The sequence below is a fragment of the Lactuca saligna genome, chromosome 9, assembly GCF_052625555.1.
Source record: "Lactuca saligna cultivar CGN05327 chromosome 9, ASM5262555v1, whole genome shotgun sequence".
In the NCBI taxonomy this organism is placed as follows: Eukaryota; Viridiplantae; Streptophyta; class Magnoliopsida; order Asterales; family Asteraceae; genus Lactuca; species Lactuca saligna.
In genome coordinates, this window is record NC_136425.1 from 174,907,615 (window position 1) to 174,920,344 (window position 12,730).

At 32.3% G+C, this 12,730-nt stretch overlaps 1 protein-coding gene across 1 annotated transcript; it reads left to right on the forward strand.

The window, feature by feature from the left end:
* The first annotated feature begins 775 nt into the window (after window positions 1-775).
* LOC145014489 (bifunctional dihydrofolate reductase-thymidylate synthase 1-like) lies at window positions 776-5,148 on the forward strand. The gene is made up of 12 exons (XM_078972871.1): window positions 776-933; window positions 1,766-2,200; window positions 2,409-2,805; window positions 2,889-2,933; window positions 3,005-3,070; window positions 3,243-3,304; window positions 3,440-3,514; window positions 3,862-4,027; window positions 4,122-4,245; window positions 4,329-4,435; window positions 4,546-4,667; window positions 4,865-5,148. Exons 2-11 carry the CDS (start codon window positions 1,773-1,775, stop codon window positions 4,654-4,656), a joined length of 1,581 nt encoding a protein of 526 aa, XP_078828997.1. The 5' UTR covers window positions 776-933; window positions 1,766-1,772; the 3' UTR covers window positions 4,657-4,667; window positions 4,865-5,148.
* Window positions 5,149-12,730: the final 7,582 nt, after the last annotated feature.

Consider the following 12,730-nt stretch of genomic DNA (forward strand, 5'->3'; position numbering starts at 1 on the left):
ATATTCGAAGTGCTAACTGAAATTGGTTAACATTTGTTTTCGGTTACTACAATTCCTTGTTACTAGGGCCATAAGACTTTGAATTATGTGAGTCGGGTAAATTAGCAGATTAGTAAATTAGTAGATTAGTAGAGATTATGTGAGTCAGGTAAATTAGTATATTAGTAAATCAGTAGATTAGTAGAGATTACAGATATTATAGAAGGACAAATTACAGGTTATGAAATTCCTAAGACTGGACGGAGTGGGGTGAGGGAAAGGTGAGGGAAGCTTCCCTCCCCTCTTGAACACCACTCCGTGGGTGAGGGAAAGCAATGCGGGAAAGGAGGTGGAGGGAGGGGGTGCCACACTCTCTCTCCTCTTCTCATTGGCCAAATATATTATTTTAATTTTTTTTTCTTTTTATCTTTTTTAATATTTATAAAATTATATACTTACTATAAAAATATAGAAAATATATCAAAATTCATGGTTTTTAATTCTCTACAAAATAAGTATAATATATGTATGAACTATATTTAAAAAAAAAAAAGTGAGGGTAGGACTTCCCACCCATTCCTTGGTTTTTTGGTGAGGGAAAGGAAAGTGAAGGAAAGAGGGATATACACCCTCCGGTCTAAATAGTCAAACGAAAACTAAAAACTTTTAGTGCTGAAACTGTAGATCCCATAATAGTCCAAGGGTCGATATGTAATTTACTATTAGTCTTCTTTGTGTTTTTTCCGCCCTTTCTCCCAATTCCCCCCTTTTCCCTCTCACACTCGCGGCTTTATAAATACCGCTTTTTTCCGCTGCTCGTTTTCCCACTTTTCCTTTTGCTAAATTTCGTCGCACTTGTCAAATACTGAAAGAGACTCTCACACACAAACACACTCTCATTTCGTCGCCGATTTCAACATAATTTCGTACATTTCACGCTTCGTTCCTCGATCGGTATTCCTTTCCTTTCGTTTCTTTGAATCTGTTCATTTAACCCATGTTAATTGCAGTATGTTTTTCTGGTAGCTGGTAATTTTTGACAAAATGCTGTGAATCTGGATGTTGTAATTTAGTGTGTAGCGGATTTTTGACAAGTATTACGATTGTAGAGAATTATCAGAGAATCACTTTAGTTTTGATACGCTTTGTAAAGTTTTTAAGCGCTGATTATTATAATGTTGTTGATAAGGTTTATGATTAGTTTAATTTGGAGGATGATTGAGTACTTATTTGCGTGTTAACTGAAGCATAACTTGATTTGGATAATGATGTGTTTTGTCTATATTTTTAATTTGGTGGTTGGGGTATTTTATTGTTTTTTTTTTCTTTCGTGTTGTATTTAGGGATTTAACTGTACAAATGGCATCCCCTTATACCTTCATCTAATCTCTGATGATATCTTCTCTTTCTAATTTATCTAGCATGAACCCTGTCTTATCTTCTGACAATTTACTTCATGGGCTATTTGGGAACTTTTCAAGTTAAATGCTATATATTGACCATCATCCTTACAGATTTATGAAATTAGTTCGGGTTCAGAGATTCCTTTGTTAGTGTCACGACATATTAACAAATCTTCAAACAATCATATCAAGTCCAACATTCCAAATTACATAGATTAGAGACATTAAGTATTCATTTTGCCTTAGTTGAAGTAAAAGAGCCTTCTTTTTATGGTGTCTGCAACTCTGCATACAAATACAATCATCCAGCTTTAGTAGCTTTTAAATGTTTGCATTCAGACTTTCTTTTCACTGATGAGTGATGATCATTAACTTTGTTTCAGACAATTCATGGCTTCTGAAACACTTGTGGGTGCATGCAATGGCAGTGTCTGTACACATCCAGACCCCCAAAGAAGTTACCAAGTTGTTGTTGCTGCCACACGTGCAATGGGTATTGGAAAAGATGGAAAATTACCATGGAGGCTACCTTCAGACCTCAAGTTTTTCAAAGAAATCACCATGACAACATCAGATCCAGTGAAAAAGAATGCTATTATAATGGGAAGAAAAACATGGGAAAGCATACCTTTAGAACATAGGCCACTCACTGGTCGCCTCAATGTTGTTTTAACTCGTTCAGGGAGTTTTGATATTGCAACTGCTGAAAATGTTTTAATGTGTGGAAGCATGATTTCAGCTTTGGAATTATTAGCTTCATCACCCTATTGTTTATCTATTGAAAGGGTGTTTGTGATTGGTGGTGGTGAAATCTTAAGGTATGTATGCAATCATTTATATTTAATAAAACATCTCATATAGATGACATTAAATTATTTAACTTTTGAAAAGGTTTATGATTTATGATAATAGGTTTTTGTAAAATAGTAGGAAAACCAATGTGGCAAAAGTAAAAAAAAAAAGCTCTTATTTTTTTTGGCTCCTTTGTATCTAATTTGTACTTGATTACAATCTTTATAATTGCAGGGAGTCACTGAATGCTCCTGGATGTGATGCAATCCATATAACTGAAATTGAAACAGACATTGATTGTGACACTTTCATACCATCTATCAACACTTCAGAATTCCAACCATGGTATTCGTCATTCCCACAACTCGAGAATGGAATCCGCCATTCCTTCACTACATATGTTCGTGTGAAAAGCTCTGGAATTGAAGACCCAAAGGTTAATGGTTCATTGTCTGAATGCCATTCCGAATCACCAAAATTTGATGCAAGAATGTTCTCTTTTTTGCCCAAAAAGATATTTGAAAAGCATCAAGAGTTTCTTTATTTGAAACTAGTGGAGGATATAATTTCTAATGGTGCTTTGAAGGGTGATCGTACAGGAACTGGTACTCTGTCAAAATTTGGTTGCCAGGTACTTTCAACCTCATATTTACCTTATTACCCTTCCCCTTTACCCCATTTTTAAAGTTATTTTTCTCTTTTTATTGCTTACAGATGCGGTTTAATCTGCGAAAGTCTTTTCCACTCCTTACAACCAAGGCATGTGCTTTTTTTTAACCTGTTCATGAAGATGGCAAAATGACTTATATACCCTTTATTTGGTTTTACAGAAAGTGTTTTGGCGTGGAGTTGTGGAGGAACTTTTGTGGTTCATAAGTGGGTCAACAAGTGCTAAGGTAAATCTTGAACCTATTTCACTTACCACATAAATAGTAAATGAATGTTGTAGTATTTGTCTTGGTTTTTAATAAATAATGAATGAAAATGTGTATTCTTTATTTGGATATAAGGTTTATTTTTCTCTTAGTTTATTTTATTTTATTTTATTTTTTATTTTATGGTTATAAGGTCTTGCAAGATAAGGGCATTCATATATGGGATGGTAATGCATCAAGAACCTACCTAGACAGGCAAGTCTTGGCATGAATTCTTATTACTATTATTATTATTTTAACATATATATATATATATATATATATATATATATATATATATATATATATATGTATATGATTTTCATTTTTATATTTCATTCACACTTTCAGTATTGGCTTGGTGGATAGAGAAGAGGGTGACCTGGGTCCTGTTTATGGGTTCCAGTGGAGACATTTTGGTGCAAAGTAAGTTCTCTGTGCAAAAAAGACGTAAATGCCCTTCTCATTTTTTTTGGCATGTATTGGACTGGAACTGTTACTGATGTCAATCGACAAAAAGTAGCGTTTTTTGTCCCACCCTAAAAGTGGAACAGAGACTCTCTTAATCTCTTGTCTGTGAAAAAGACATAAATGCCCTTCTCATTTTATTGGCATGCGTTAGACTGAGACAGTTAGTGATGTCAACGGACACAAAGTACACTTTTTTGTCTCTCCTAGAAAGTGGGACAAAGACTAATTACTTGTGAGTGCAAAAGATGTAAATGCCCTTGGAAATGTAAATAAGTTAACTGATTACTTAAAAACATTTACAGGTATACAAATATGCATGCTGACTACAGTGGTCAAGGGTTTGACCAATTGCAAGATGTTATTGACAAAATTAAAAACAATCCAGATGATCGTCGTATACTTCTTTCAGCATGGAACCCTTCAGACCTCAAACAAATGGCACTTCCACCATGTCACATGTTTGCTCAGGTTCTTTCTTTATATTTCTAATTTATTTATATTTCCTTCACTAATCCCTAAATAACACATTATTATTATTCATTATTCTCTTTCTTTTTAATAGTTTTATGTAAATCAAGGAGAGTTATCTTGTCAAATGTATCAGCGATCAGCTGACATGGGCCTTGGTGTTCCATTTAACATAGCATCATACGCCTTGTTGACTTGCATGATTGCCCATGTTTGTGGTAAAACTCCATTAATTCAGATAATTTGTTTTAATAATTTTCTTTTTTGGTTTATTTGAATTTAAATATTTGGTTAATTACAGATCTTGTTCCTGCTGATTTTGTCCATGTTCTTGGTGATGCTCATGTCTATAGCACTCATGTCAGACCCTTGCAGGATCAGCTTCAAAAGCTCCCTAAACCTTTTCCTGTAATCATACATACTTTTTTTTTCTACTTAATGTAGAAAGAATGACTTAATATAACTTTTATGATATATTCATATGTTGTTTTTGATGTGTTTAAATGTTATAATTGCAGGTATTGAAGATTAATTCTGAGAAGAAGGATATAGATGGTTTTGTGGCTGATGATTTTAAACTTATAGGATATCATCCTCATCAGAAAATAGAAATGAAAATGGCAGTATAGATCTGATTTTGGTAAGCCCAAATATCATTATTAAATTACATTTTTCGTCCCTGTGTATAGCTGGTTTTTGCAATTTTGGTCCTTATTTTATTTGTAAACAACTTTTTGGGACTACAATTGAAACAATCAGTTATACTTGGGGACCAAAAAAGTAATTTGCACTTAATATTGTTAAATGATGGTTTTAAATTAGAAATGTTACATGCAGGGGGCAATGGGTGTCGTGTTTTTATGTAACGACGTGGATAATGATATTATTATTATTATATTATATAGTTATTGGGAATCCCTTAGTTCCACATATCGGTTAAAGGTGATCTGGGTATGTAGTTATGTTTTAGCTGATTGATGAGGATTTTGTTAAAACAAGAGCCTGTTATGACTTGTGCGAGTTGTACCTTATGCTTGGGTTATTGTACCTTGTAGCCTTGTTAGTATCAGTGCAAAAACTAAGACTATATATACTTAATGAGATTCTAGGTATTGGTATTATATGCTTGGTGCATGTTTGTTTCATGGGTGCTTGGTTGAAGGAGAGAACAAAATAGAATTATCATATTTTAGTATTTTATAGCAGTTGTATTACGTTGTTTTTTTTTTTTTTTTTTTTTTTTTTTTTTTTTTTGGAAATGAAACTTTCCTAGTAAGAGATTCTAGGATAAGGCTATGTTTGGTGCGTTACAGTTAGCTGATAAGTTAGTTTATTTTTTGAGCTTTTTTATGTTGTGTGTTTGGCAAACTAAAAAATAGTTTATAAGCTAACTTTTTGAAAAGCTATAGTTTTTTAGAAGTTTTTAATTTTTTTTTTTCAAATATACCTTTTAATTAATGGTAGAAACAAATATTTTTAAATGTTTTTTTATATAATTTTATATATTTCAGCTAATTTTTCAGTTAGTTTTACAAACATCATTTTTTATCAATTAATTTTTTAGTTATTAGCTAGTTTTTTATTTAACATTTAGCTTTTCAGCTAGTATGCCAAATATAACATAACTTTTGTGTACCTACTAATCCCCGTTACAAATATAAGGGTACCTACTAGTATTCCAAACATAACATAATTTTACAAACATAACATAATTTTTCAGCTAGTATGCCAAACATAACATAACTTTTGTGTACCTATTAATCCCCGTTACAAATATAAGGTAATATCTTATGACCTCGAGTTATTGAAAATGAACTAAATGGCCATAGGGTGCTTAGTGTCATGATTTGAACATGCAAATCATGTTAAGGAGTTAATTGGTTACCATACGATTTTCCATGTTTTATCAAGTTATCACAATCAAAATAATTTAGTTACATTAAGATCGACAACCATAACTAAAGGTAGACAACACCATGATTTATAGACATGATCTTATTTTCATCCCACATTGATAGCTACATGGTTTGGTTTGTGCGTTCTTCTTGAAAGAATATGTAACAATGAAATTTTTCAAAACAAATTTTCATTTCTTAAAAACATATTTTCATCCAAATCCAACCATAAAAATCCCATATATCATAATCATAATACAAAACATGTCAAATACCAAGATCAAATAAATCCAAATCCGATTGCGTGTGTGTGTACGAGTCATGCCGGCGCCTTCCTACAGTCCTCGCTAGTACCTGAAACACATAACACAACAACTGTATGCATAAATGCTTAGTGAGTTCCCCAATATACCACTTACACACATACGCCCTTCCGGGCCATGACCTTCCGGTCCATGTGTCTCAGGGGACTTCCGTCCCGACCTGGTAAACCTTCCGGTTCCACCCGTGTCGACCTTCCGATCTACATCATAATGCCTTCCGGCCCAAATCAAGCATAACATACATATCGCATACAAACAAGCAACTCATAATATACAGTGCATATATCTTATAGCATACCAGACCTTCCGGTCACACATAGGTACCCTTCCAGGTACAGTATAGTGAGAAGACTCACCTCGTATGATGTTTAAGTCTCACGTGCTCGATATCTTTGAATCTCGTAACCTCGACCTAGCCTCGCCTAATCATATCAAATAATCATTCCAAATCATTAACGGCTCTCAAGGCTATACTATATTCCTTCTAAAATTCCACATAAGTGTAAAAGACCATTTTACGCCTCCCTATCCCAAAAGTCCACATGTTGACTAAAACCCTAAAAGTCAACAACAAGCAGTACGCGGGGCGTACCAGCTCCTGTACGTGGGGCGTACTCTTACCTTCCAGAAACGGGGTACGCAACCCCTTACGCGGCGCGTACTGGGATTACGCCCAGCGTAATGCCCAATTTCTTTGTTTAGCATATTCAGGTCTTAAACGGTTAAGACTTGCATCCAAACTTTAGATTTGACCCCTCTAATACGTCTTATACCATAAAATTGGAACCTTTAAGCCTTTGCATGGCTGTAAAGATCACTTTGTGCTCAAAACACATTTCCTCTTTCCATAATGAGACTATAACTCATGCATGCCACAAGATCCACGTCCAAGACTCGATTTTTATGACTCCTCAACACATTTTACACTAGAAAAGGTCAGATCTAAGCTTATGGAGACTCTTTGCACATAAAGTCTCCAACTTTGAACCAAAACCCTAACAAATGGTCCAACAAGCAAAGCTTACGAAGAACAAGGAAAGCTTTAAGCTTTTTACCTCAGGAAGGATCTCCAACCACTGTAGAACTCGGATCTATACTCGTCCTTCAACTTCTAGCTCCAATAATGGCTCCCTCTTATCCTTCTTCACCTTGAAAAGACAATTTCAAGCTCAAAAACTCACACACAAGCTAAAACACGAATCTCATCTCTCTAAGGGTTCTCTCAAGGGTGTATGGTGGCCAGGGCAAGGGACTACATGTTCCTTTTATAATGCAAGGCCACAATTTAGGGTTTTACATTTGGGTCAGTTACGCCCGGCGTAACCTTGGGTACGCCCAGCGTACCCGGATGAACACGCGTATGAATTAAGCGCATGAGTACGCGCGGCGTACGCCCATCGTACTCATCAAATTATCTTTTCAACTTCAAGTGACTAAATTGCCAACTCTCCAAAATAGAAGGGTCATAAAGCTAACTTGGAATTCGGGCTCTTACAGACTACTTGTATTTTTTATGATGTGAACTCCACATCCTACTGTTTCTAGACCAATGTCATCCCCAATACGTAGTACATGGTGGAAAACTATAATTCACATTTCACCCATACTTTTTCGTAACTATAGATAAACAAATACTTTTACATTTATATTTAAAAATCAATTTTGTTATGGTATTATAATATGATTTTATCCATTAATATATTTATATATTTTTTTTATCTTGTTTGAATTAATCTTTCGTGATAATTTTGATCGGCTTCATATAAGATTATTGTATTGGTTTTAATAAGCGTACATTGCTATAAAATGGTTTTAAAACAATAAATTAGGCGAAATTAAAACGTAAAGTGATTTTAATAGACAAAAAAATATATTGGATTTTTATGAACTTTTCAATTATAAAGTTATTAAAGTATCAAAACCAAAATTATCAAACTCAAATATTAAAAATAAAGTGTCGCTCCAACAATAATACTGTAGATCCACCGAGTAAAAAGTACAAATAATTTCTCCTGATTATTAAAAGGGATAATGACTTGAAAGGGTAACGAACTTTCGACTTTTGTCACATTTAGTCACTAAACTTTTTTTCGTTATCGCCGGCCATAAGGGTAAAATGTGAACAGTTTCAATAGTTTAGTGACAAATAGATAACGAAGAAAAGTTTAGTGATTAAATGTGAATAAAATCGAAAGTTCGTTTCCCTCAAAAAAATTCAATGACTAAATGTGAACAAACTTCCTATTGTATTATGTTTTAGCAAAATTATTTATTTTTGTTTAATTGTAGCAACATTTGTTGATGAAGAAATCTATGAAATAAAAAAACAAAATGTAACATCCGGATTTCCAGGTATCATAATTTAAGTATTTTTATTTTGAGTTAAGAAGAGAGAATCGACGAGTTGACGCCTCAACTCGTCGAGTAAGGTCGCGACTGATGACTCGGATTAATGAATGGACCCGACGAGTCGGTGAGGCGACTCGACGAGTCCGCGCTGTTGGCAGAAACCCTAAATCTTTGGGCCCGAGCCATATTTAAAGGCACTTATGGCCTTCAATTGCGACTACCTTTCTCATAAGCGAGAACCCTAGCGAGCTTGAGTGTGTAGAGTCAGAGGAAGAGCTATCTTGAGCTTTTTGGTGTGATAGATCTGGACCCTTCTAGGTACAGAGAGCTGATAATATGAAGCTTTAGTAGAGTAAACCTTGGGGTTCGAAGTTAGGAAGCATAACCTTAACCAACAATGTGATGAAATAAAATGATGAGAGATAGGTGATGATAGAAAGGTGATGATAATTATGTAAATAGATGATGATGAAGATGTGATGTAGGATGAAAGAAGATACATTAACCTTAACCAGCAATGTGGCGATGTAGTCATCTACCATAGTATAGATGGCGACCACGGACTATTCTAGACAACTCAGTGGAAACACCAGTAGGCCCATAACCTGTAGGTGATGAATTACGATTTCAGGTGATGTTGTAACTACGTATTCATGCGATGATACTCTAACCCATATGAGTTCAGACGATGTTGTAACTACATATTCATGGGATGTCACAAATTTCACATGCCAAACCAATGGTCATAATTCACATCAGTGAGAATGATTCATTTTTTTGTAAAACCAAAATCAGATTGGAAATTTTGATTTTTTATTTTGGAAAATGTCAAACCATTGGTTTTTTGTTTTTTTTTTTAAAATATATTTTCAGGGTTTTTTTTTTTTTTCCATAGATTTCTTCATCAACAAATGTTGCTACAATTTAACAAAAATAAATAATTTGCTAAAACATAATACAAGAGGAAGTTTGTTCACATTTAGTCATTGAACTTTTTAGAGGGAAACGAACTTTCGATTTTGTTCATATTTAATCATTAGACTTTTTTTCGTTATCTATTTGCCATTGAACTATTGAAACCGTTCACATTTTAACCTTATGACCGGTCATAAGGGTAAAATGTGAACAGTTTTAATAGTTCAATGGCAAATAGATAAATAAAAAAAGTTTAGTGACTAAATGTGATAAAAATCGAAAGTTCGTTACCCTTTCAAGTCATTATCTCTTATTAAAACTATAGTTAAATAATTAAAATTTTAATATTATATTAAAGATAAAGAGTAAATGATAAAAAATCCATTGTGCTTTAACATATTTTCAAAAAGTTTTATTTATTTATTTATTTTTTTATCAATAAAGCCATCAATGATTTTTATTTTTGTAGTTTTGTTAAAATAACAAGTTTCTGTGTTTACAACATGTAACCTCTTGCTCGAGTTGTTTGATAAATAACTGTTTAACTTATTATCAACATAAATATTTTTTTAAAACATAAAAAATGATGAAAAACTGATAAGTGTCATTTTCGTAAAGCATTTAAAAAGAAAATATAAATTATGAGAAAATGACAAGTGAGACTAAAAATTATTATTTTTATTAGTATAAAAAGATAAGTCGTATCAATAATAAAGATAGAAAAAACAAAACCTACACATCATACAGGGACTATCTATTCATTGACATCCTCCTATTTTGGTTTAGCGGTTGGTTAAAGGGATATCCTATTTTACCATTTAGACACCCTATATAGTTTTTAAGGTATTTTTATTGGTTAAAATTGTATTGTTTTTTCGAAAAAGATGATTAAAAATAGTTACATATATGTTGACTTTTGATAAAGATGTTTATAGTGTCTAAATGGTGTCTTAATAGCAACACATTGTGAATGTTACAAATTGAAATATTTACAGTTTAGATTCACAATATGAATCTGAATTGATCGAGTTTTTTCACATTATAAATGTTACAAATTGAAATATTTACAGTTTAGATTTACAGTGTGAATCTGAACCGACTGAATTTTTTAGTCGGTATTGATGTTTACTAATAGAGTACAAAAAATTAATATTTTTTGGTATAATTAGTTTTTTTGGATAAAAATAAACTTAAATATTGAAAAAATAACAAAATGAATGAGTTTTTTTTTGAAAAAGAAGTTCGTTTTTTATATATCAACTGAATCTCTATAGAAAAAGGACGTAAAATCGTGAACATCGGTATATTCGAGTTTTTTTTTCGATAAAAAATATGGCCTAAAAAAAATTTAAACGAAAAAAAGAGGTGAGTTTTTTTGGTAAGAATGTGAATTTTTTTGTATAATCCGGTGCATTTGCATCTATTGTACAAGTTTACATCTATATTTTTAGCCGTTTATTATTATGATTTCCAACGCTTACAATTGTTACCTTAATACCTTATTAATTATAACTTCATCCTACTTCGTTAATCAATCTTAGCTTTTTGTATCGTAATATTTTCGGTAGCTCTTGTTTAGATACTCTTTTTGGACAGATGTCATCCCCAATATATGGTACATGGTGGAAAAGTATAATTCACCCTTATTTTATTGTAGCTATAGATAAACAAATAATTTTACATTTATATTTAAAAATCAGTTTTGTTATGATAACATTTTACGTGGTTATAATTATCTCCCAATGCTTAATGAAACTATTATGTGTTTTTATCCGTTAAGCATTTATATATTTTATCTTGTTTGAATTAATGTTTCGTGATAATTTTATGTTCTGAATTTTTAAATAAATTTTGACATCGGTTTCTTATAAAGTAATTATACCGGTTTTAATACAAGTACATTGCTATAAAATGGTTTTAAAACATTAATATGGATAAAATTAAAATATAAAATAATTTTAATAGATAAAAATAATATATTGGATTTTTATGGATTTCACTTATAAAGTTATTAAAGTATCAAAACCAAAATTATCATATGATCTGAAAAAACAGAGTTGTTCCAAACAATATTATAGGGCCACCGAACAAAAAATACAAATAATTTCTCCTTATCATTAAAATTGTATTTAAATGATTAAAAAATTAATATAATATTAAAGATAAAAAAAGCCATTGTACTTTAACATATTTTCTAAAAGTTTCTTTTATCAATAAAGCCTCAATGATTTTCATTTTTGCAGTTTTGTTAAAATAACAACTTTCCATGTTAACAATATGTAACCCCTTGTCCCGTAAGGAGTTTGATATTTTGAATGTATTTATTTAATCAAAATTCAACAAGTCTGATACAGTCTCTGAAGACATGTGAAAGGAAATAAATCTCTCAACAGTCAAGGAATTAAGAGATTATAATCATCCAACACAATATGGTTTATTAAACACCCCTTGAATAACTTACACTAACATGACACAAATAGGTTTGAAAGATGACGACAATGGGTCTGCATCCCTATCACCCGATATTGGTCTGGATCGATGAGACCATGTTTCTCAAAGGAGTTATATAACCCCTTTGATCGATGAACAAATGTTGACAATGTGAACTTGGATAAATGGGTTTTCATCTTTGATCATAAAAGAAAAGTATGGATCATGGAATGATACATAAACCTTTTTAAGAACTAGTGAAAATACATAGGACGTGTTCGGCAAAATTAGCTGATAGCGGATGGCTTGTAGCGGGTAGCTTGTAGCTTGTAGCATTTTGTTAAACACTACGGACATGTTTGGCATGGAGCTTTTTGAAGTGTTTGGGAGCTTCTAGCTTTTAGTTTTTGACAAAAAACTTCGTTTGGTTGTATGAGCGTTTAACTTTTAGTTTAAGCAAAACGTTTAAAATCTAAAAGCTACTTTATGTAGCGTTTAACAAAACGTTACAGAGCTTTTGAAATCAATTTCCATAATTACCCTTAAAAATATATTTATTTATTTATTTTTACTCAATTGTCATTTTATGTAATTTTATATATTTCAAAAGCTTTCAACTACTTTTGCCAAACACTCATATAACAAATAAAAATTACAGCTTCCTGCTACCAGCTACTCGCTACACGCTACCCGTTACCTGCTTCCAGCTACCAACTACTTTTGCCAAACACGCCCTACATGAAGTAGCATTTGGATTTTGAGCATTTTGTTTAAACTAAACGCTAGAAGCT

What these genes read in the sequence shown, in the direction of transcription:
- LOC145014489 (XM_078972871.1), top strand. Translation starts at nt 1,773, where the DNA reads ATGGCTTCTGAAACACTTGTGGGTGCATGCAATGGCAGTGTCTGTACA. An exon ending in GGTGGTGGTGAAATCTTAAG is followed by an intron (nt 2,201 to 2,408) that starts GTATGTATGCAA and finishes TTATAATTGCAG; the next exon opens with GGAGTCACTGAATGCTCCTG. An exon ending in GTGGGTCAACAAGTGCTAAG is followed by an intron (nt 3,071 to 3,242) that starts GTAAATCTTGAA and finishes TATGGTTATAAG; the next exon opens with GTCTTGCAAGATAAGGGCAT.